This window comes from Neopsephotus bourkii, unplaced genomic scaffold, assembly GCF_033783945.1.
Source record: "Neopsephotus bourkii isolate Nb327-2 ecotype Australia unplaced genomic scaffold, CSIRO-AGI_Nbou_v1 NB_887, whole genome shotgun sequence".
Classification (NCBI taxonomy): domain Eukaryota; kingdom Metazoa; phylum Chordata; class Aves; order Psittaciformes; family Psittacidae; genus Neopsephotus; species Neopsephotus bourkii.
In genome coordinates, this window is record NW_026901381.1 from 3,163,691 (window position 1) to 3,186,251 (window position 22,561).

Genomic DNA, 22,561 nt, shown 5'->3' on the forward strand with positions numbered 1-22,561 from the left:
AAGGGCTTTGGGAGAGGAATCAAACTTACAAAAGTAAGTTACAAAATTACAAAAGTAAGTACTTGTAATGATGGATTACCTGCTCCTGCAATTTTGAACTATCCACTTACTCAGCTCTCTTAGTCTTTGTTTTATGAGTAAGTGAGGAAGTTGGGAGTTTCCACAGAATGACTCATATTAAAGAGGGATCATAATACTCTTCTCCCCTGTCTGATCATGGAAGCAAATTAATTAACCTGCGTGTGTAATGCATCTTGCCAAAGTTACAGAAAGATTGTGGATTCACTGTTGCTGTAGGAGACAGAATGAGAAATTCTGACTCTAATCGCAGTAATGCCTTGCCTTTAAAAGCAGACAGAATTGCTGTTAGGAGACTGTATGTGACCAACCTGACACCTTGCTTCAAGTATAGTACTGACTCTTCCTACTGATTGTTTTTTACAGAAATAGCAAGACTCTGACTTAAAAGATGTTAGAGTATAACCCTTAGATACGATGACATCTTTCTACTACTAGGCAAGCCTTTCTATATCCATTCAGTCAGCTTTATTTTCTAGTAGGTAGATGGTGATAGTAAACAGGACTGGAGGCATAGAGTTCAGCAGTAGATCAGAAGCATAAACTTTGTTCTTTTGCCACTCTCATGCCAAGATCGTAAATGTAATGCTGTGTTGCACTGAGCTCTTGAGTCTGCACAGCATCTGCATAATCATTTCTTTGTATAGGTGTTGTAACTTCACTAGGTGATGCTGGAAGAACTTTAACTGCATCTTTTAAACCTGGTACTGCAAATTGCTTAGAAAATATCACCATTTTCTGTTTGGAGAGCAGAAGTTAGTGTTTCCATTGCATAGTATACTGAAGGTTTATTTTGAATTAAGCAAGAGCCCAAAAATATTTACTGACAAGCAAAACCAAACTGAACAGTGTTTTCTTTTCTGTAGGCAGAGTTTATTGTACTTGCTTGTCCTCAATTTCAACATGGTGTTGGGAGTTTTAAACAGTGACTGTGGAAATAACTCTTCCCTAGTACTGGTCGAGTTTCCTAAGCTGCTTTTGTATTCAGCAGCAGTAGAGATGATTGCTTAAAATGCTTCTACTTTCAGTTTTTGTTGAAAGACTCAAAGTAAAACTCTAGAACTGCTCAGATCTACTTTCAAGGTGGGTGAAGGATCTATTTCTTGTAGATTCTTCTCAATACCTATACTATGCATCATTGCTCCAGAACAGTACTAAACACTTGGGATATTTGCTACTTCTTGTATTGGAGCCTTTCAGAGGTAACAACCTTGGGAAATCTTAACCAAGTCTGGACTAACTAGGGATTTAAACTCTTGTAACTTCTAATGCTCTGATTTATGTAGTATAATAATGTTTATCTATACTGCACTGAGCCTTTTAGTTAGTGTTAAGCACTTTGAGAAAGGTCAGTATGCAAATCCATATTTCCAATGTTGGAAACCTTTTCCTCGCTTTCGCTTAAATAAGTAGATATGAAGTTCAAGTTTGCCTTTTTCAGGGAAGGAGCTGTTACGGGTATTTGTATATGTTTGGTACTCAAGCTTATAGAGTTCTTTTAATATATTCAGTAGATATGTGTTGAATATAATGACTGCTTTATGCAAATACTTTTCTCATAACTTTTTAAACCAGAAAAAAGTAGATCTTCAGTAGGACAAAATGTTTGTGTGGGGAGATAATTATGAAAATTAGTTTTCTTTCTCAGGATATCTTATCTTTGAGCACATGATATATATATATTTTTACATATCTTACCAATAACTACCGCTTCTCAGTACACATCTCAGATGAGCAGAGGGCACTGACAGCTGCATGGGACGTTCTTTTCTCCCTTCACATTTCTTCAGATGAATTTTAAGTGCTGGGGTTTTTTTTATAACTCTGACATTTTCTGTCAGAAGTAGATTTCGTAGTTTTATTTTTAGAGATGGATTTGGTTTTAGAACAGTTAAGAAAACCCCAGTGCTCTAATTGGAAAACTGCATCTTGGACAAGGAGATACATTACAGGAGCATAAAAATTATATTTATGAAACTTTTTAATTAAGGCTTTCCACAATACAAGCAAATACATTTTTCAGTGTAGCTGTGTTTCAGGTCTGAGTCAGTTTTGGGGTTTTTTGGTTTGTTTGGGGAGGGGGGGTTGGTGGTTTTTTTTTTTTTCTTTTTAATAGTCCCACAGAGGCAGAATGGGGTTGACTGTTACATGCTGGAAATGTAGCTGTCTACAGCTCTTTCCCACAGAGCTGAAATTCATTGGACCCAAGTTGTTTTAACTTGTGTTTACTCAGTACAGGGGACTCTCAAATTATCCTTGATGTGGACTAACTTTGCATAAGAAGTGGGTTACAGGCATCTACTTACCCCTTTTTAGTTGTGTGAATTGCCTCTCAGTACTGGTCACATAACATGTCTGTGGGTTCGGCAGTAATTGCTAACATGGAAAAAGTAGTATTAGAACAGGATTTATGTACTTTAAACGCTGTAGTGGAAGCAAATATCCAGACCTGTGGTGGAATGCCAGCATCCTGTGGCCTGTGGAGTGCTGTAAACCATAAGGCAGAAGGGAGGCTTTTGGGCTAACTTGTGCTGGGGATATGGCTTGTTGTAAATAACAGAACTCCTTGCCAGCACCCACTACTCACTCGAGCCATGTTGAGTGCGAGACAGAGGGTATGGCTATTGCCGCATGGAAGTGAAGGGTATTACAGAGATACAAAGCACTAGGGTGATTAAGTGAGCTGTGATTAGGCAAGCTGCATAGTAAACAGTATGAAAGAGCTGCTTGGCATTCAAGGGAGGAAAGAAGATAGTGTGGATAGAGCTAATACACAGAGGAAAGATTTGGAGGCAAGACTGGGCAGACCACTAAGGGCAGATACACTCCAAAAAATTACTCCATGTGGAAACAGAATTTCCCACTCGGGGACATGCAGTCTTTCCATGCTGAGAGTTAAGAAAGGAGTCTTCTGTAGTTGAAAGTGGGAACATTTCAATTTGGAACTGCTAGGAGCATTTTGTTTCCTGTGTGCTTCACTCATCCTTTAGTTGCCTGTCCCTTTTAAAAGTATGATTGCATTGTAAAGATTGGGAAGAGCATTGTACACACAGTGTATGCTACTGCCTTCTGAGCATTGTGGTTTACAGTTGTTGGGTTTTCCTCTTGAGTTTTTCTGTGCCAGTAGCAGCCCTACACCATCCTTTTTAACTTAATGATCTGACAGAAATGACATGTCCTAATGGTCTGCTTCCCAACCGTGACACGATATAAGAGGTACTATTCAGTGATAGCAGTTTGTGACCTGCTATTAAAAGATTGCTATAAAAACTAATAAAAAAGCACTTTTATGGCAAAAGAAACTTGTACAGCAAAAAGGCAGAAATAAGTGGAAGGTGCAGGGAAAGTAACCAAGACTTTAACTCATCCATTTAGTGATGGAGGAAATGATAGTCCATAATGAGCCAGGAAAGCTTGTCTGTAGGAAAATCATTGAACTGATTTTCATAGGCTAGCTGGGACATGAGAGTACAACTGTAGTCAGAGTTTGTGTTCCGTTATTTTTGGGGGTAATCTATAGGTTTCCTGGCAAGTCAGTTGCATATGTCTTCTCTTCCTGAAAGCATTTTTAAAGACGGAATGAAATTTGTGTCTTATTTATCAGTAAGATCATTAGTGACCCAATAAAGTAACAAAACAGATGCTTGTAGCAGAGTCTTGCAGCAGTGTTAAGTGAAGTTCTTGGGTATACGGTTTATATTTCTGTGTGTATTGTTTCACCTCTGCAAACCAAGTAGCTCATTTTAAAATGATTCTCCAGTTCTGAGCAAGATGAACACCGGCATGGAAACTGGGAAAATCTATGGCAGACAATACACACCTAATAATTTGATCTGCACTCATCCTCCAGAAGTTGGAGTCTTTCAAGTAGTAGGAATAGCATTTTGGGAAGGTGGCCAGAGGGTGTTCTTGACAGCAGCGAGACCGTAGGACTTCTTACTCTTTCAAAACCCAAATTAGTTGAGCATGTCCTGCCACAGTTACCTCTGCAAATAAGATCCTGGCTCATCTAAAGTTCCAGGGATTTTTGTTTAGGTTTTTCTTTCTTGTTTACTGTATTATATCCCAGACATGTCAATGCTTAAAGGTTTTCTTCCCCAGTAAGTCTTCTACAATGTTATGGTTTTATTCATTTAGTGGAGAATGATTTAATATGGCTATTAGCAGACACGTATGATAGTGTTTAGGTAAAGATGGTGTCTGTGTCATTGCAGAGTGCAGTTTATATGTTTAAACCACAGAATTCTGGAAGAGGTAAAAACCATAAAGGTTTGCTGTTAACTTCTTTTCTGGAGGATTAAGAAGAAAGGAATTAAAAATGGTATTAAATAGTACATCTCACCCTGAATTTACATTAGAAATTGGACTATAAACTCTGTGCTACCCCTAAATAACCCAAACCTCTTTTAAGATGTCTTTATGCTTTAATATACCTTGAGTTTTATTGTGCCTGTTTCTTCTGTATTTTTGGGAATGCCAGATCTACTGTACAGCTTTAAATGTTCCTCTAGAAAGTGGTTCGGAGGAGAGGGAACAGTTAAAAATCATTTGTGATTCCATTTGCCTCTCTGGTTTTGGACATCTTTGCCTGGATTTTGAAATTGCAATAGCAGCAAATGCTTTTGATTACAAATAAATTTCAGTTATGTTTGCTTCTTTCCAGTTTCTCCTTGTTGATCCCTGTGACCATCCATTATTTAGCATCATCCTATACATCCCTCATTGTAACTCAGTTGTGCTTACTTGATCACGTCTTTGCAAAAGTGAGATGCTTTTGCAGGTAGTGATGTATGTATGGCTTCACTCTATTTTCAGTTATTAAACCATAGAACAAGGTTCTGATTAACCTGACTTTTACTGATTATTTGCATTTGTTTTCTGGGGGTTGGCCTTTACGTTCTATGTAATTAAGAAAAAAAGGTGGGGAGGGCAGGGTAAAAGGATGGTTCCACCTATCCTGAGCAGCCTGTGAGTACCAGGAAATAGCAAGGAGGAGGGCAGATTCACCCATCTTTCTGCCTAGTGTCTGATTGAAGTGACTATGTAAGTTTGTGGCCCTCAGGGGAAAAAAATGGCTTCTCAAAAAAACAATCAAAACAATTTCAGTAATGCCAGATGCAATGGGGGCAGGACTGGAACTGTTCCTACAGCTCAGTACACAGTTAATGAGCAAAATGTTTGGTTCATGACTCTTGTGTTCTTTTAACTTAAAAGCCTTGATCAAAATCGTGCATTCATGGGTTGAATTGTATTTCCTCTGATGAGGTTATCTGAGCAGCAGATTTTCAGTGTGTATGAATGATGATACAGTTCTCTCAGCTAATGAATATTCTAGCTTTCCAGATACTTGGAGGGTTAGGTCATAGTGCTGGCAGTAGTAAAAGTTTCTTGGAGGCTTGCGCTTTGTGAGAGGCACTTAGACTGCATAATCTGCTGATGTTTTCAAAAGTGCAAAGTAAAAATCATTCCCTGATTGGAACGGTATAGAAGGTATTCTTTGTATTTGTTGGATGCTCAGTTTCTCTACTTCCTTTTTTTGCTCCTTCATTCTTTATATAGAGACATTAACCCAGTACATTTGAAATAAGAGACATTTATATTTTCTTTTTTTCTTAAGCTGTAAGTGACATACTGTCTTTATGGTATTTGGCTATTTCAGTGTTAAGGGGAAAGAGCTTTTCTTCTTCAGTGGAAAGTAAAGCCAAACAAAGAAATCCAACCCAAACCAACAAAACCCCCTCCAGTGTTTTGAAGAGAAAGGTGATGTATACTGGGTTGTAAAAGTCTAGCTGAAATGTTGTCATGTTGTTTTCTGTTCTTTTGAAAATACGTTGTTGGCATTTTGTGTTGTTCTCTCTGGGAAATATATCTCAATTTCCAAGAAACATAATAGCACAGAAAGCAAGCAGCTTTGTGTGTGTAATTATATATCTTGAATGCTATACTGAATCCCTAGATAAAAATACTCAGCAAGAGCAAGGATTGGTGTGCAACTCAGCAAGAGATGGGCTTGGAGTGTAACTCGTCTATTAAAGGATGCTAATGGAGTGTACCTGAACATGGATCCATGCCCACCATGATTTATGGTGGTACCTAAACAGATAGTGTAAGAAATACTGGCTTTTCTCTGGCTGTTTTCCTTTGGTTTGATGCATCTGAAAGCCGTATGAGTAGCTCAGCTTTCCTAGTTTACTGGTTGTTACAAGAATGTTTGTAGAATGTCATGCTTCCTTTGGACCAAACTCATGTTCACATGACAGACTTGATGTACAATTTTGCAATTTAGCTGTACTGACTAAATACTGGACAGATTTCTTCAACATCGTTGAGGAAGTGGGAGCTGGGAACTAGTCAGGGGCTCAGGCTTGCAGAAGGCAATGAGTGCTCTGTTTAGTGACATAGAACCAGAACTGTTACACAGCTTGGCTCCAGAGTGTGTTAGTGTAGGAAACAAGAGGTATAGCTTCATCCCTTTCAGCTGATAGTTTTTTCCTCTTACACAGAGGGGATTGTGTTATTTAATTGCAGGAAAAACAAAACAAAACAACCTCTATTCCTTGTGTCAAAAAAAGAAAAAGAAAGCTTCCTAATTAGTCTTAAATCATGCATGCATGATTTAGCCAGTATTTTGTATGTGTTCCCATTTCGTAATGTGATTTGATATTGATGAATTGTTCGCTCAGAGAAGCATCATAAGGATCTGGCTAGCCAGCCCCGTTGGATTAATCCTTCCATATCGTTGCAGTTGCTACTTATCAAATTATATCAGCTTGCGCTATCAAAATAATGAGCAAAGTCTTTGGCCTTCAGGCAGTGTTTCTTCTCTTGGATGTTTTTAATGTCTGATGTTTGGGTTTGGAGTTAATGAAGAGGATTCATTTGCACTTTTGTTTCCAGCTTGATTTTAGTAATAGTGAAAGCCAGTGTGCTTACAGCGCTTTCACTTACTGGTTAGTCCTGTGCCTTCAAGGAGGAAGAACAACTCGGGAGCTAAAAAAACCCTCAGAAACCTATTTAAATGGTTATTTCTGATGTTCTTCTAAAGAAAAAGCAGCTGACGGTACTTCTCCCCATGAAGTAGTAGTTGTGGAATATCAAAAAAGCCAACTTTGTTGCTCCAAATGTTCTTTTTCCCTTTCCAAAAAAGGACATTCAGTGTAAGATGCTTTTTTTATCTTGCAGCATACGCTGCGTAACAGCCTGTCTTGCTATTTGAGTCCAAAATTTCCTCAACTACTGATCTTTTGGTGTAAAACCCAATTTTGTCTTCCTCAACGCACTTGAAACTAGTTTAAGAACAGTCAACTGTTCTTACTGAGCTTATCATATGTTACCATATGCTCAAATAAATTGGGCTGCACGTCTTCCACAAAACTCACAAAATCAGATCTGCTCTAGCTCTTGCTTGCCTGCTCTCTGCATTCCTTTCAAGCTTCTCTGAGCTTTCACTGCCGAGACTGAAAGAGTTGGCCTCTTCAGAAAAAGGTTTCTGATGCTCATATTTTGAAAAGTTTCTCATCATAACGATAGGGAAAACATCAGGCTTTTTTTTTTTTTTGGCCTTGAGAGTGTTGGGAAAATATCAACAATTTATACTGCAGCCATAAATTCAGGCAGTTTGGGAGCTGCTAAGCGTGTGGAGAAGGTGTGGAAACTTGGAAATACCCATGCTTCTGCCTGAGTGGGATGAAAACAAGGCACATCTCTTGCTACATGTCTTATCTATATGGATTTTCTCCAAACTGTTGCAACACAAACAATGACAGGTTTTATTATGTCGTTGTTTTTATTTCTAGCTTTGTCCTAGCCCAACAAAAGCAGAAGTATCTGAAAAAAAATACTGGGGAGGAAGAAGAAAATGGTGACTGTTTTTTCCAAGCTAGATTTGTAGGACTCCTAGAACCACTGTAGATGTACTACTTCAAAAAAAAACAAAGTAAACTCCAAAACTTGCATCTTTCACACTAGAATTTAGTGAATATGATTGGCATTTTGAAATTATGGAGCAGAAAAAAATTTTGTTTGACAATAAATTTAACAGCAAGTAAACCGAATTGTGGTGTTAAAGTTCTTGTCATCTTTTCTCAATTTCATAGTCCTGTTGTATAATTATTTCAAAACCGTTTATGAAGATACACAGTTTTAGAAATGTTACTGCAGAAATTGTAGGTAGTTGGGCTGTTTTAAAGATGCTGTTTTCACGTTTGACTTTGTGAAGATAACTGCACTTTGTCAGATATTACCTAATGGATATATTTTGCTTTCATAAGTGCATAGTGCCACAGTTCTAATTTTAAATTTTACTTTGTTTGTAAAATCTTCTCCATAGGAAAGTTGTCAAAATAGTTGCTGAGAAGTTTTATGTTTCTAATTACTATTTTTTGATTCCATAAAGAGATAAAACAAATAAACAACTGGAATAATTTAAACCATTCATAGGAGGTGGTGGTGTGGTGTAGGCCCAGCTGTAACTCAGTGCCACACCACTGCTCACCCCCCTCCTTGCCCTCCCCAAGAAAGAATGGGGAGGAGAATCAAAAGAACATAAATCCTACCTGGTGAGATAAGAACAGTGTAAAGTCCAATATAATACTACTATTACTAAAAATAATAAGGGAAACAACAAGGGGAAAGGAAAAACAAGAATAAACACAGGTGATGCACAGTACAATTGCTCACCACTCACTGACTGATACCCAGCCTGACCTGAGCAGCACTTGGTCCCTCCCAGGTAAATCCCCCCAGTTTCTATACTGGGCATGATGTGCTGTGGTATGGAATACCCCTTTGGCTAATTTGAGTCAGGTGTCCTGTCTTGGCTCCCTTCAGGCTTGTTGTGCCCCTCCTCACTGGCAGAGAGCATGAGACTGGAAAATCCGTGATCAGAGCAAGCATTACTTAACACACCAATGTTTTAGTTGTTGCTGTCAGCAGTGTTCTCGGACTCAAGCAGAAACACAGCACTGTACCAGCTACTGAGAGGGAAAAACAGTAACAGCTGAAACCAGGACAGATGTCTACACCTTAATGGCTAAACCTAAATAAAACCATTATCATTTTTCCTGCAGAGACCTACATGCAAAGTGGGGGCTTAGCCCTGTTTTTTGGAGCACACATTTCAAACCCTCTGTGGATTTTAAGCTTTCAGTGAAGCACCTGCAGATAATATTTTTGCCATCTCTGGCAGCTATGAGCATTCATCATTGTGATGTATGGTAATTTGGTGTTGGTTGTAAGTATGTTTTTCAGGCTTTAGTTGGGTAGCAGTTGTGCCATAGTTGATAGTGCCTAGGGAAGGCCAATTGATAAAGAATGCTCCAGTGCATCTTCTTGCCAAGTTTGATAACAGCAAATATAATAAGCTTCTTTTAAACTGACTTCATTTTTAGACTGCTGTCTTCTTGCAGAGCATCAAATAGAGGGCAGGGCTTGCAACAGAACCTGCTATAACTCTCTGTAGACTAATCCTTGCTTTGGTTCGGCGAATTGTCCTACAACGTAGGTATTGTCTCTTCTCTCTTGCATGGTTTCTTCTCTTTCTTGATCATAAGCTGAACAAATAGCTGTGAAGGGAGTTCTTCAAGAACCATACCAACCTGTCTGCTTCGTGTGAGTCTTTTCTGTAATGGAAGCACAAAGCAGCATACATGGGAACAATAAAAACACAATGCACACATTTTAATGGTGTGCACAGGTGAAGGATGCTGATCATACCCCTAGCATCTCTACTTGCCAGGCTTTCTTGTACTGTCACCATGAAAGTAGCACCATCACCTTTGTAGGCCATACACAAAGGAGGTCATTGTTCATGCTTTTGAAAATGCCATGGGGGCAATAAGTTGGGCAATAGTTTGTTGCTATCTTTCTTGAACATCTTGTCCATTGCCAGAATGGAGGCCAGGAAACTGTAAAAAAGGATACATGCAAGTTGGAAATAATCTGTATTTTTGCAACTTAAAGAAAAAAAGTTACTGCTGTATCTTTCCAGGGAAGCACAACTGATCAGAAGGCTGCCAGGGTTGGTGGTCCTCAAAGCATCTGTGTGACCTTGGAAGCGGCTCAGCAAGGAGCTAAGCAGAAAGTGGTCTTCTCTTGCCGTCCAGAGCATTTCTGTGAGGCAGCATGGAAAAGCCATGACCTGTGTGTGCAGCTTTATGCTCATTTGCAAAATGTTTTACAGACTACTATGAGGAAGTCAGAGGCTCCAATCAGCAGGCAGGGGTTTTTCATTTGTATTTCTCTTGGGGATATAGTCCCGTATGAGTGAGTGATGGAACAGTCTGTGCTGTTTGGGCCCATTAATTTTTAAGTCTTTTCAGTGCTCTGTTGACCATTGTCAACGTTTCCTCCAGATGGTCCACTGCTTTGATGTTATTTCTCTGCTTTGTGTAAAAGTGACAATCATGCCTTTGTTTCTGGATTGTGTTAGAGGTGGCTTATCCTCACCGTTTATGACAAGGCAGAATTGCAGCAACAAGAGCCCTGACAAGTAGTCCCTCCAGTTGCAGCATGAGTCCCTGATGGCTGCTGCGCGCTGTTGGAAGGAGAGAAATTACAGATTTATTCCTTGTCCCTTCTATCTGTGTGGAGAAGATTTTTAATCGAATACGAATTTTGTGCTAGCAAATCTTGATAAAATACTCCTTGAAATATTTAAGATTTTTATTTATTTTGAAGATTTCTTTAAACCTGCATGTTGCAAACACATCCATGTGAAAACTGAGTATTTGTTCTACCAGCAGATGTTGACATTGACAATGTGAAGTTGTTTCAATTCCTCCCCTGCTCCTCCCTTCTGTGCACACTATAGGTGGTAGTATCACAGTTGATTTTCTTTCCATATCAAACAGTCAAAAGGTCTAAATCTTAAAGCTCCATAGAAATTACTGTGGATTTTGCAGAATCTACCCTGGATTTCATGGAGCACGGTTTTAGCTTGCAACAGGGCAGATCAGGGATTCTTGGCTAAACAAAAGTGCTGGACAGCATCTGATGGTGGATTCTGAATCAGCATGGCCATCACCATGTACTGCATACAGAATAATGTTACTAGAAGTTTTTTTTACCCTTGCACATGACTTCGAAACTGTTTGAGATATTGAACCGGTCATTTAGACTTGCAGTATTTTGGGAGTTCACATCTCAGTTTTTCCACCATTTGGTTTGGATAAAATCATACCCTTAGGGAGAACAGTTTGGCTTTAATACTTCATAGCAGCAGTACAGATTGTGCGAGTAGATTGTAAAATCTCCCTCAATTCATAGCTGGTGTTTTATAGCAGTTTCAGTTCTTGACAGCTACAACTTTTAAAACAAGAATCAGTGCTTGTTCTATCACTTCTGAAATAGACTAAAGAGGAGTTCTTGTCTAAAATGCAGCAAGCAAAGTATATGTCTTGCTTTCAGTGGTTTTGCTTTTCAAATGAGACAACTTTGGGGGAGTGTATTCAGCAGGGATTTTGAGAAACTTTTTTCAATTAAAATTAATATATTTCATCAGTTTCATTGGCAAAAACAGTTGCAGTGGGGTATGTTTTTATTTATAGTACAGCTGATACTTGTCAGCTATCTCACTGTGTATGTTAGCATAGACAAGGACTGGAAAATGTGTCTCAGAGGTAAATCCAAACCCTTCTTTCTCAGTTAACCTTCCTGCATCACAGTATAGTATGTAGTATATCCTGAGATTTTGCATGAAGTAATTTAAAACCTCTACTTCTGTGAAAAAAAAGCATAATGTGTACAGGTAGAGAAAGTTGGCAAGAACAGGCAGTTAGTTATGTGAGAGTAAGCTGTTGAGTTTGTTGCGGGTTTTTTAAGCTATTGTGAAATAGAAAAGCAATAAGTTGCCTTCAGTTTTTCACAATGACTTTGGACTGAATGCATTTGAACATCATCAGAAATTCTGGGATATTGGTGTTTTCTCCTGACTGCTTGTGTGTAGCATTTCTGAGTATTTGGGATCACACTGAAGCCAAGTACTATGAAACTAAAATAACCAGATCCAGAACAAAGAAGCAGGGCTGAAATTGTCGCTTTTGCATGTATTTGGCCATTAGAAATCGGGAATATTGTGGCATTATTTAAAATGCATAATCAGTGTACCTGTTTCTATGGTATCTGTTAATCTGGGGTTAAAGAAGTAAATGTCAAAGCCTTCTATTCTGTTTCAGGACTCACACTGGCTTGAGTCATATGGTCTGAGTGAAATCAGTGCAATTGTTAGCTGAGTTTTGTCTGTACTTTCCAGTTTTTCATTAGTGTAGTCCCAAACTTTACTGGAAATTGTGACTTTTAGCTAGGCTGTCCCTTCCAGCCAGAATTATCCTGCAGTCCTGTGATTCTGTCAAACAAACTTTCCACGCTGACCCACACAGCTTGTTTCTACCTGTGGCCTAATTGGGTCTTAAAGCTGTTTCCCCAGAGGTGAAAGATGAACATCCATACTGAGTAGTGACCGTGTGTGATCTGGTGTTGGCAAGTCATGTAGCTGGTCACTTGAGGGTAGTTCCAGACACTGAGCACAAAGTCTCTTGAGCAGCAAAAATACGTTCCTCATTAAAACTCTTGATGAGCACTGTGTTTACACTGAATTTGTGAAAGTGAGGCATCAGATGGTACGTGTTAATCTTTGCAAAAGCTGTCTGGTTTTCCTTCTTTGTGAGCTCATCTCGGTCTCCATTCTCATCAAATGGTGCTCCAAGCTGCAATAACCGCTGGATTACTGTGGGGGGATTGTTAACTTTATTGTGAGTCTGGATGACCATCTGAATGAACGTGAATTATAGTTGTGGCTTTTAGTGGGATAAGCAGTGGTGCCAAGTAATCCTAAACCTTGCCTTCTAACTTTGTCTTAATCTACAGAAGAGAAGGTAGAGAAACAGTTAATAAAAAGTAGCTCAATAAATGTTGGAGTCACAAATTTCTTCCATTTATTGAGGATGGTGTCCGCATAGGGAGATCACGTGATGCAAAATGATGGTGTAGGATGTTGTATGCTGTCTTGCTGCACTCTGATTTCACAGTCTTTTATCTAAACGACTGCTCTGGGCCTCAAGAGATACAAGAGGAATGTTAATTGCTTCTCAGGTCAATGTCTTTACACTAAAAAATGCAAGCATATGCAGGATTACTTGAGATGTTCTTCCTAGTGCTGCTTGACCGAGCTGGCTAACACTCTGCAGTCAAAAGGCCAGTTCAGCCCAGTTTCAGTTTATGGTTGTTTTCTCCCATAATCTCTTCCTGTTACCATGTTTAACTCTTTTCTTCTAGTCCCTACTTCTCTGTATCCCTCATTGCCTTACTGCAGTAGCATTCCCTTGCTATCAAACGTCTGTTTTGTCTTACCTTTTGAATAAGTATTTTGAATTCGCAAAGCAGTGTTGACATTCAAGCTTCAGGGCTAACTCCATGGAGGAAGGTGCTGGGAATTGTAAACTGAAATCTGCTTTAAGTTCAAGAGCAGTTAAGAATGAGGGAAGACTGTAGTGAAAGACCAGTTTGTTGACTTAGAAATTACAGGTGGCTTGGATTCTTGCAATTCCTGGCAGTTTAAACCAGGTGACACAGTAGTACTGGAGGTTTTTTCCTATCTCTCCCTCTTCCCTTTGCGTGTATTTGCAGGTGTGGAGGCTTACAGTTTGAGTCACTAGCTCTGTGATGCTTCCTAGGAGTAGTACATTGCGCCTGAAAACAATGCTTGAATAGAAGTATTACTGAAGTTGTGAAGGTCAGTAAGCTTACATAACTCTTATAAATTGCATTTACTTGATCATGCTTAAGGATACGTTAGCCTCACTGCACATCTGGTAGCGGTTCTTTGCTGCAGTGTCCAGAAACTGTATGGAGGTTCAGTAGTTTCTCAGGTAATCTTTACAAATAAAATTAATTTAAAGGGTTCTTGTCATCATTTGATTGTCCACTGGGGTGCCTAGAACTCTGGGAATTTTTGAGGTTCTGTAGAAATTAAGAAAGGAAATTATGTGTACCTGAAGAGCAACAAAATAATGTGAGTTTTAGATGGTTAATTTTGCTTTTAGTTCTCCCTCCTTGCCATGTGAGAAATGCTGAGAAAGGAATATCTGAAACAGCCAACACTCTTCTCCCTCTTTTCTCCCCAGCTCACCATTCATTCCAGGTGTAAGGAAAAAAATGTTATTAAAAAACTATTCTTATTTTATAAGAATGCTTAATATTTGTGTGTTAATGAAAATGGTCTCTATGTTTGAAAATTGAGCAAGGGCTATGTCAAAGACATAACTTATTTACTTTTAACAGGATATGGTTAAAAGGGTGTCTTAAACTCAGTCTTTGGATGTACATGTTACATTTTTTGTTTCAGTACATGCCAGTTTTACTTCAGACTCATGGTCTCAAAGCCACATTCAAGATTTGCAGACTTTAGAATATTGATTCTATCAGCTATGATGGCTGCAGAGAAATGCGTCTCTCTTACAAGTCTCAGAGCTGGTCTTTCATGCTATGTTTTTTTTATTTACTTTTGTTTTACTTCTAGGTTGTGTATCACTGTGAGCAATGGCCCCCTTCTTACGGATATCTTTCAACTCATTTGAGCTGGGACCTATGCAGAATTATGGGGAACAACTACAGCCTTTCTGTGCTATCAAGATGAAGGAAGCATTGACTACAGGTGAGGTTACAAATGGTGATGCTTTTCTGAATGTAAGTTTTTTAGAAATACTGTAGTCCTTCTTAGTCTGTGAATGCTGGTGCGTCCTCTTGTTCAAGACTGTGCTTGCAAAAGGTTTTCAGGGTAGAGAGTGGTGTAGACGGATACCGTAGAGAGGGATCTGAACTGCAGCAGGTGTGAGAAAACCATCCTCAAGCACAGAGTAGTAAATGATCTTTCTTGACTTGGAGGATAGATAATAATGAGAAGTATAGTTTGGTTTTGTAGTGACTGAGACATTTTGGCAGAATTACTTGCTTGGAATGACTTGCACCCAAGGTCTTGTTAGCACCTCCATGTTCTGCAGGCCCTCAGTCTTCAAAGACTGCTTCTTTACAGGAACTGGTCCAATGGTTTCTAATATTTTGTGACATTTAGCTACAATGCAGCTCTGTAGCCAAACAGGATGAGAGGGAGTTGCTGTGCTGGGTTAGACTGCAGCCATCTAATCCTTCACTGTGGCTCTAGGGCTTCAGAAAGCATCGAAGAATGCAGAAAAGGGTGAATTTTCTTCCTCACAACGCAGTTGGGCTTTCCCCTTATTGCTGAGGTAAAAACTGCATTTAGACTTTAAACACAAGGTGTGGTGCCCCTTCCAGAAAACGTCATCAAGCAAACGTGTTAAGCTTCAAAGAAGCAGTTTCCTAGTCTGTTGGGAGAACCTCTGAAGAAATGGTGTTGAAAGTGTTGGAGCTGCCAGAATGTGTGAAGAGGTGGAAGTAGTCTAAATAAATCCACTTTCCTCCATCCCCCCTCAGCTGTCTGCTTTTGAAAACTAGAATTGTCCCAATGTCTCTCCTCTCTGCTCACATGTGTCTTTGAAGTACTAAAAAATAGAGGAGGATAGTGCAGTGAACCTTGGAGCAGTGACTGGTTTGGGTATTCAGGAAAAGAAACCGATGCTCCCGTTATTCCAGATCTTGCCAAACTGATAACTTTTCCTTGGATTTGCATGCTGAAACATGATAAGGAAGAGCTTACTCTACAGGAAGAAGAAAATAATTTGCCTAATGATTAGGCTTTAAACCAATTCGAATATAAAATGTTTGGAAGCCTGTAGTGTTAGCAGAAAAAGAAAGGAGGGGTCAGAGCAGTGTTCTTAAAGGCTGTTCTTTGCTGACGCTTTGCAGGCAGGCAGTATGATCCATGACAATCTTGATTTTAATGATTTGTAATTGTAATTATTGATCTTAATTACAAAAGCAGCATGGTCAGCCTGGAAGTTATTGCCAGCAATTCAGATGACTAAGTTTAATGTGGGGTAAAAATGTATATAGTAACTGATCAAAGCAGATATTAACTGGGACATGGGAATAGGGAGAGTCCTGTGAAATAGTTCTTTTCCCCTGTAAGCATCTTACAAAGAGTATTTATTACTAACTCTTCTATAAACTGCTGCTGTTTCTGCAAACATTGAATTGTTATCAGAGGTTCTGCAGCTTGGAATGCAATTTCTCATATTCCTAAGGTTGCCTTCTGAAGCATGTCTTTCTGATGAAAAAGTCTTTAGCAAGCCAAAAAGTAGGCTAATGTAAAGGCTTTTTTTGTGCAGATAGTCTGCTTTTAATCCCCCCTCACCTTTGCTGTCCATCCTAATTACCTCTAAATCCCCTTTTGTTCGAGCTTTCCTTATCTTTTTTCACTATAACATTTCCAAATTCTGCTGTAGTTAAATATACCACATACAGAACTCTGGCAGTAGGCTTGCACTGCTAAGAATTTGAGTTCTTCTATCTGCAGAATTCCCCAAATTCAAGATAAAAGCTTTTGACTGAGGAGGAATGCTGAAGTTTGCTTTGAAATGGAGGTGGTCCTCAGGTGGCTCTTTGTGGGCATTTCAGAGCATTTCAGCATGCCCTTTGGCAGCAGTTTTAGGTCTGCTTGTCAAAGAAGTAATTCGTAATGCTGTTGTTGGCAGGCATTCCCTAATAAAGAAGTACAAGAATGCTGTTTGTTGCTCTTGTTTGGATAGATCAGCACAACTGAGTGTATTGAGCAAGTCGCTAATGAATGAACACAAACTTTGCCTTGAGTTTCCAGAAAGATTTTAAAATGAGTGTTTAATTCTTCCTTTGAAGTGAATGTAAATTCTATTGCTAATTTTAGGAGACAGACCACACTGCAGCTTCTTGGGGAAGGGTCCAACTACTTAATTTACTTTGCTATGATCAGAACAAATTACACACTTAGGGGAAAAGTGGATCCTTCAGAGCTGGAGAGGCACTTAGAAAGCACTTTTATTGCAGCAAATGATCGTGATAAATAGCAGAAATTGTGAGGAATGTAGAAAATTATATTCAGTTACCTGAGCACAAATGGGGAATAAATGGCTCATCAGCAAATAGCAGAGGAAAAGTGGGGAAGTGGCATCGCGTGCCAGAGTTCCGGTGAAGAGCTGGATGTGGGTGCTTAGGAGGCAGTATCATTTTGGATGTGCTGAGGGAATTACTAAGAGAGCCAGATCTAGAAATATGCTAAAACTTGTCTCACAGCTGTTTTCTGTGCCTGAGGTAAGGATGGGAAGAAATCAGCTTAACTGGTAGCAAAAGAGACTGATAAAACACCAGGTTGGAAGGGATCTAAAGGATCATCTGATAAAACACCAGGTTGGAAGAGATCTAAAGGATCATCTGGTCCAATCTTTTGGCAAAAAAGTTAAAAAATCCACCTAAAAAGAATAGTGAAACACTAAACTCTGAAGGAAAGAGTCTGTAGAGATGCTTCTGTGGAAGGCTGGGTAAATGTTAAAAAAAAAAAAAAAAAGAGGGGAAAAAAAAGGTTTATTTGAGGTACTTTTAGCTTTTTCCTTATTTAACTAGACAAGGTCTGCAGCTGCAAAAGAGGACAGACAAGGCATCATAATGTCCTTTTAAAAGGATATTAAGTAGTTGTGGCAGAGAAAGAGTACAGTGCAAGAAAGAGGAAGTGACTTGAGAATGGAAGTGAAATGCTGGGATAACTAGGAAGTAGACTAATGAAATGTGGAACCTTTAATCTCTCAGTCACTGGTTTCAATTTCAACTGGATCAGTGGAAGCCATATCTTAATGTATCTTGTAGTAGTAGCTATCCATTGTGATCAGAGAACACATCATGGAGATCTATACCAGAAAGGAGCTATGCAAATATGCCCTGTCAAGTTGTGACTGAGTAAACCAGCTTCTGAATCCAGAATGTGATTTGTTGTCCCTCTTGGTCTCTCTGGCTGCATGTTAACACCTTCACTGCCTCTGTGTGTCTTGTTCATCAGGGTGAGCTTTATTTTCCATGAGTGTCTGAACTGAGAAGTTTAACTTTGATCCAACCACAGTACAAGATGTGTAATAAGTCTGCTTTGTCTTACAGTACAGACATTCTCTTTTTTATTTTATCCTATTATGTACTAAACCTACATTATTTGATTTTACAGTTTCTGTCCTTTTTGTGGCTTTCAGAGAGAGGAAAAACTCTAGTTCAGAAGAAACCTACCATGTATCCAGAATGGAAATCAACTTTTGACGCCCACATATACGAAGGACGGGTGATTCAGATTGTTCTCATGAAAGCAGCAGAAGAGCCATTATCTGAAGTGACTGTAGGTGTGTCAGTCCTGGCAGAGCGGTGCAAGAAAGGCAATGGCAAAGCAGAATTCTGGGTAAGGAAGAAGATTAATTCCTTAAACCCTCTGACCTGGTTATGTTTCTTTCAAGCTGAACGGATGCCTTATGCCTTTGAAACTTTGAGTGTTCAATCCCTTTAGCATGCGTGGCAGGGCTTGTAAGACAATTATTTTAGCAGCATTTCTAAAGCAGATAATGTACAGTCAAGCTTCAAGAAATTGACAATAAAATCCATGGCATTAGTAGCTGAAAAAATGGCACATACGGTGTTGAGCGCCTGTTTTATAAAGCTTAGTAGTTTTTTATAGCAAATAGCAGATACTTATATTGGCTCTGGTCATTGTAATTCATCTAGAAAATAAGATGAAGCTTATTCTAAGACATTTCCCCTTATTATTTCTTTTTTTTTTTTTCCCCCAATAAATTTTAGTTGGCTTGATGGTGCTGTAATGGGGATCCTTTAATCCCCATTTTTGTTTGGTATCTTTTCTTGCTTCTGTGTATTGGGCTTGGGGTTGGTGGGGTTTTTTTGATTCCCAAGTTGTATTTACTGTACACTCAGGGATACTTTGCTCTGTGCTGCAGTGAAGACTGAATCAGGCTCTTCCATGCTTAATAGCTTCTTACCCTTTATGAAGGCAGTGCAAATTGAACTTATTAATAGTAAAAGCAGAAGCCAACAAACTTCTTTGCAGAAATGTGAAAGGACATGCAAAAACAATGTGAACTTCAACTGTGCTGAACTTTTGGGTAGACATCAAAGCAATGGAGCTCACTAATAAAAGCAATAGAATAAAAGCCCGATTCAGCTGCAGCACTGAGATATGGAAGAGGGTTGTAATAATAGTTACTGAATATTATACTTTGATTCCCTGGAAAGAACTGATTAAATTCTTGAGAATTTCAATCCCTTACTCCACTTTTGGTATCTTTCTTTCCATAGCTTGACCTACAACCTCAGGGGAAGGTGCTGATGGCCGTGCAGTATTTTTTGGAAGATGCAGGTAATGCCAACTGTTTATTTCCTGTCAGTTACATAAAAATAAAACTTTTTCACATTCTTTTTGTAGAGCACAGGATGGAGCGCATTAAAAAAATAAAAATCACCTGTTGTACTGAGTAGAATTTTTTAATTTTATTAATTTGCTTTGTAGGTTTTCTTTGTTATATGGCTTCGTGGTTGCACTGGCTGATTTATAAATGCCTTTGTGCATTGTGTTGCTGTTGCATTTAGCTGCTTTTAGGTCCTTAATATGTCTATCCTCACATTTTGATTTGATAGAAAAAGTGTCAGTTCCTTTTTAGGTGCAAAGGAGTCAAGTTTCTTGTTCTAGCACATGTGGGAAGCTTTTTTTTGTTTTCCATTTGTGGATTGGAGAAGTGAGTCTGAGTTTTCTGGGACTCAGATGTCAATCACTAATCATGGAAACTGACTGTAGCAATGAATGAATGGTTAAGTGTTAAAATGCAAACCTAGTCAATGTTCTGCCATATCAGTTTAAAATGTGCACAACCTCTGTATGTCAGAAGTCTACTGACTATTTGGAAAACATATTAGGAGGTAAGAGAAGATGGCTGATTATGAGAGGAGAAGCTTTACAATAAAACCAAATATTTTGACGAGGATTTGTGTATCTGTGGAATCCTTTCCTAAGGGAAATGATGTAAATCTCACAACTTGCTTATCTAGTGGCTAAAACTTTCCCATACCAGAAGTCATGAAGCCATTATTACTTGACAGTTGAACTGGTCTACTATATGAGCATATTGGTCTTACATGGTTTAACACCACTATGTGTTTGTAAGTAATGAATGGAAAGAGTAAGTAGTAAGTTTTAATGTATTGATGGTGTGGGTTTCTTTTTCCCACAGAAGTATACAGGGAACATGGTTCTGCACTCATAGAACAAGATAATTGTGAAGTTACCATAAGTTCTTGTACCTATGTGCAGTCTGTGTAGCAGTTACTAGAAAAGCTTCTAAAGATAGGGTGTGACATGCAGTAGGTGATATCTCAGAGTTAACATTTTATATTTGTAATGGCAGGAAAACCCCCATCTATACACTCATTATTTTGCTCTCCTTTATGAAAAGTTAACTCTTTCCACCAAAATTTCAAAACCTTGTGTGAGTGAAGAGCCTGTAAGAACATTTCTCTGAAGGTCAGCAGCTCTCTGTTTATGCTCTCTGTTTATTCTGGTTTGCATTCCAGGTGTTGTGAGGCACTTCATTAGAAAATCTTCATCTTGGTCTTTGTCATGGTCTTCCTGTGCAAGGCAGTTTCATGGGGCAGTGGTTTTATAAGAATCTGATTTATTTAATCAGACCCACAGAAATCCCTTTGTCCAGGCAGTATAAATGTTTCTCAACCAAAACTGTACAAAACCAGCTTCAGTATTCTCAGTTGCTTATTTGATGAGGCTGGAGCATATTTCCTTCTCTCCACGCATATGTGAGGAATGGTAGAGATGACTTAAGTGAAAACCTGCAATGATTTGCTATTAGCTGTTAGTAGGAGAGTAATACACATCCCGTAAGTACAAAAATAATTGTACTTAGTTACTAATTGAAAGACTTTAAAAACAGATATAATGTTCTTGCAGTTCTTTTCATTGCCTTTATTAGGGATTGCAGTTATTATTTAGGCAGTGGATAAAACCTAAGTACCAAACAGATCATTAAATCATGCAATCATACTTTAATTGGCAAGTATCAAGTGTTATGCATTTGTTGGACCTTCTATTTTGCAACAGCTTCCTATTTACCTTCTGCTTTATAGAAAATGAGTCACTGGTACCTTTTTGGTAACTGAACCACAGAGTTGGTGGAAACTCCTTTTCAAGACATCTATACATGTACATTTTGTGAAGGAAAGTCAATCAGATATTTGCAGAGGTTGCATCAAATGTCAATACATTTTAACACACTAATCCTCCTCAAAGTCATAGACCTCCATCACATCACTGTCTGTATACTGCTGAACAGGCAAACATTGAATAATTTTTGACTCATTACACTGCTGTGTTTTCTGTAGTGAAATTAGCAGTTACTAGTGTTAGAGCAGAGAAGCTAGTGCATTACAAGGATGTTTGTATTATTAACTTCCATTCTTCACATTGCTAAATAGTTGAAAGCTCCAGGATAGTTCACATTCCTTCCTATGCACATCCCATTTTGTTTTCTCTCTGACGTACCTCTCCATACAGAACTATATCATAGCTGTGTTTCTAAAATACTAAAAAAGGCTTGTTCTGAAGCTGGTATTTCAACTGTTCTCTGGTTTATTTGAAGGTATTGCTACCGTTAGTATCCTTGAGTTATAGGTGCTACCTTTTGTTTGAAAGTCTCCAAGCACTTTGCGAAAGTGACTGGTTCTTCTTTTGCAAACTGGCGCTGTTTTTCAAATCTTCCTTCTAAGTAGCAAACACTGTGCCATCTTAAGAGAAAACGACTTCCTCTGCTTCAGTGGTAGGCAGCAGCATTGAGAAGTAAGTGTGTTATTGCTCCATTATCAGATTTATTATTAGAGGAAAATATTCACTGAATAAATTGCTATTAAAATCTGCTCTGTGGTAGGCTACACTGAGGCTTTTCATTTGTATATTCTTTTTGCAGACTGGGGCCTGGGCAGTTAATTGAGGGTTATATATGAAAAGTCTTCCCAGTCTTTTCTTTCTGGACCCCATTAAACAGGGACTGCAGAGCCCTGACGTGGAGCTAAGAACTTTCTTGTCTTCTGTCCTGTGATTTGAAAAGAAGTTAGTGCTGGAAATTTAAGTTTTTCTTGTGATGTGCAAGATGTGAGAACAGAGTGTCAACCTCCATTTTCATTTCAGAATATTGTTTTCTCTCTGCCCCTCCTTCTCTCGTTGTAGTATTGAATCTAGGTTATAATTCTGTACAGCAGCTTTACTTTTAATAGGTGGGAGTTGCAATAGGTTTAATGCTTTGCCTGGTCTTTGTTTATTCAAATGTAGTTAATGACCTTATCGAGAAGGAAAACCCAGGATCACGAAGGTGGCTCGCTGTACTGCTGCGAGTCTTGTACAGTGTTAGCAGCTTTGGGAGTATGTGTGTATGTGTCTTGGTTTTGAATTCTGAATTGCTGTTCTGCTGGCTTCAGCTTCCTGGAGAAAGGGTTAGTGAATTATTCCCTTAAAATGCTATTACATGTATCAGAAGGTGAATAATTTGCA

The 22,561-nt window shown here is 38.8% G+C and overlaps 1 protein-coding gene across 3 annotated transcripts in view; it reads left to right on the forward strand.

Moving 5' to 3' along the window:
• The window catches only part of PRKCD (protein kinase C delta), a 186,337-nt gene that overhangs the window by 144,398 nt on the left and 19,378 nt on the right, over positions 1-22,561 (forward strand). Inside the window, exons 2-4 of one of the 3 annotated variants that reach the window (XM_061357285.1) lie at positions 14,594-14,728; positions 18,201-18,400; positions 19,309-19,369. In XM_061357285.1, coding sequence (XP_061213269.1) covers positions 14,614-14,728; positions 18,201-18,400; positions 19,309-19,369 — 376 coding nt within the window. In that variant the 5' untranslated portion in view covers positions 14,594-14,613. Of the gene's footprint in view, positions 1-14,593; positions 14,729-18,200; positions 18,401-19,308; positions 19,370-22,283; positions 22,504-22,561 lie in introns of those variants that run through there. The other 2 variants (XM_061357287.1, XM_061357289.1) reach the window with 2 other exon arrangements.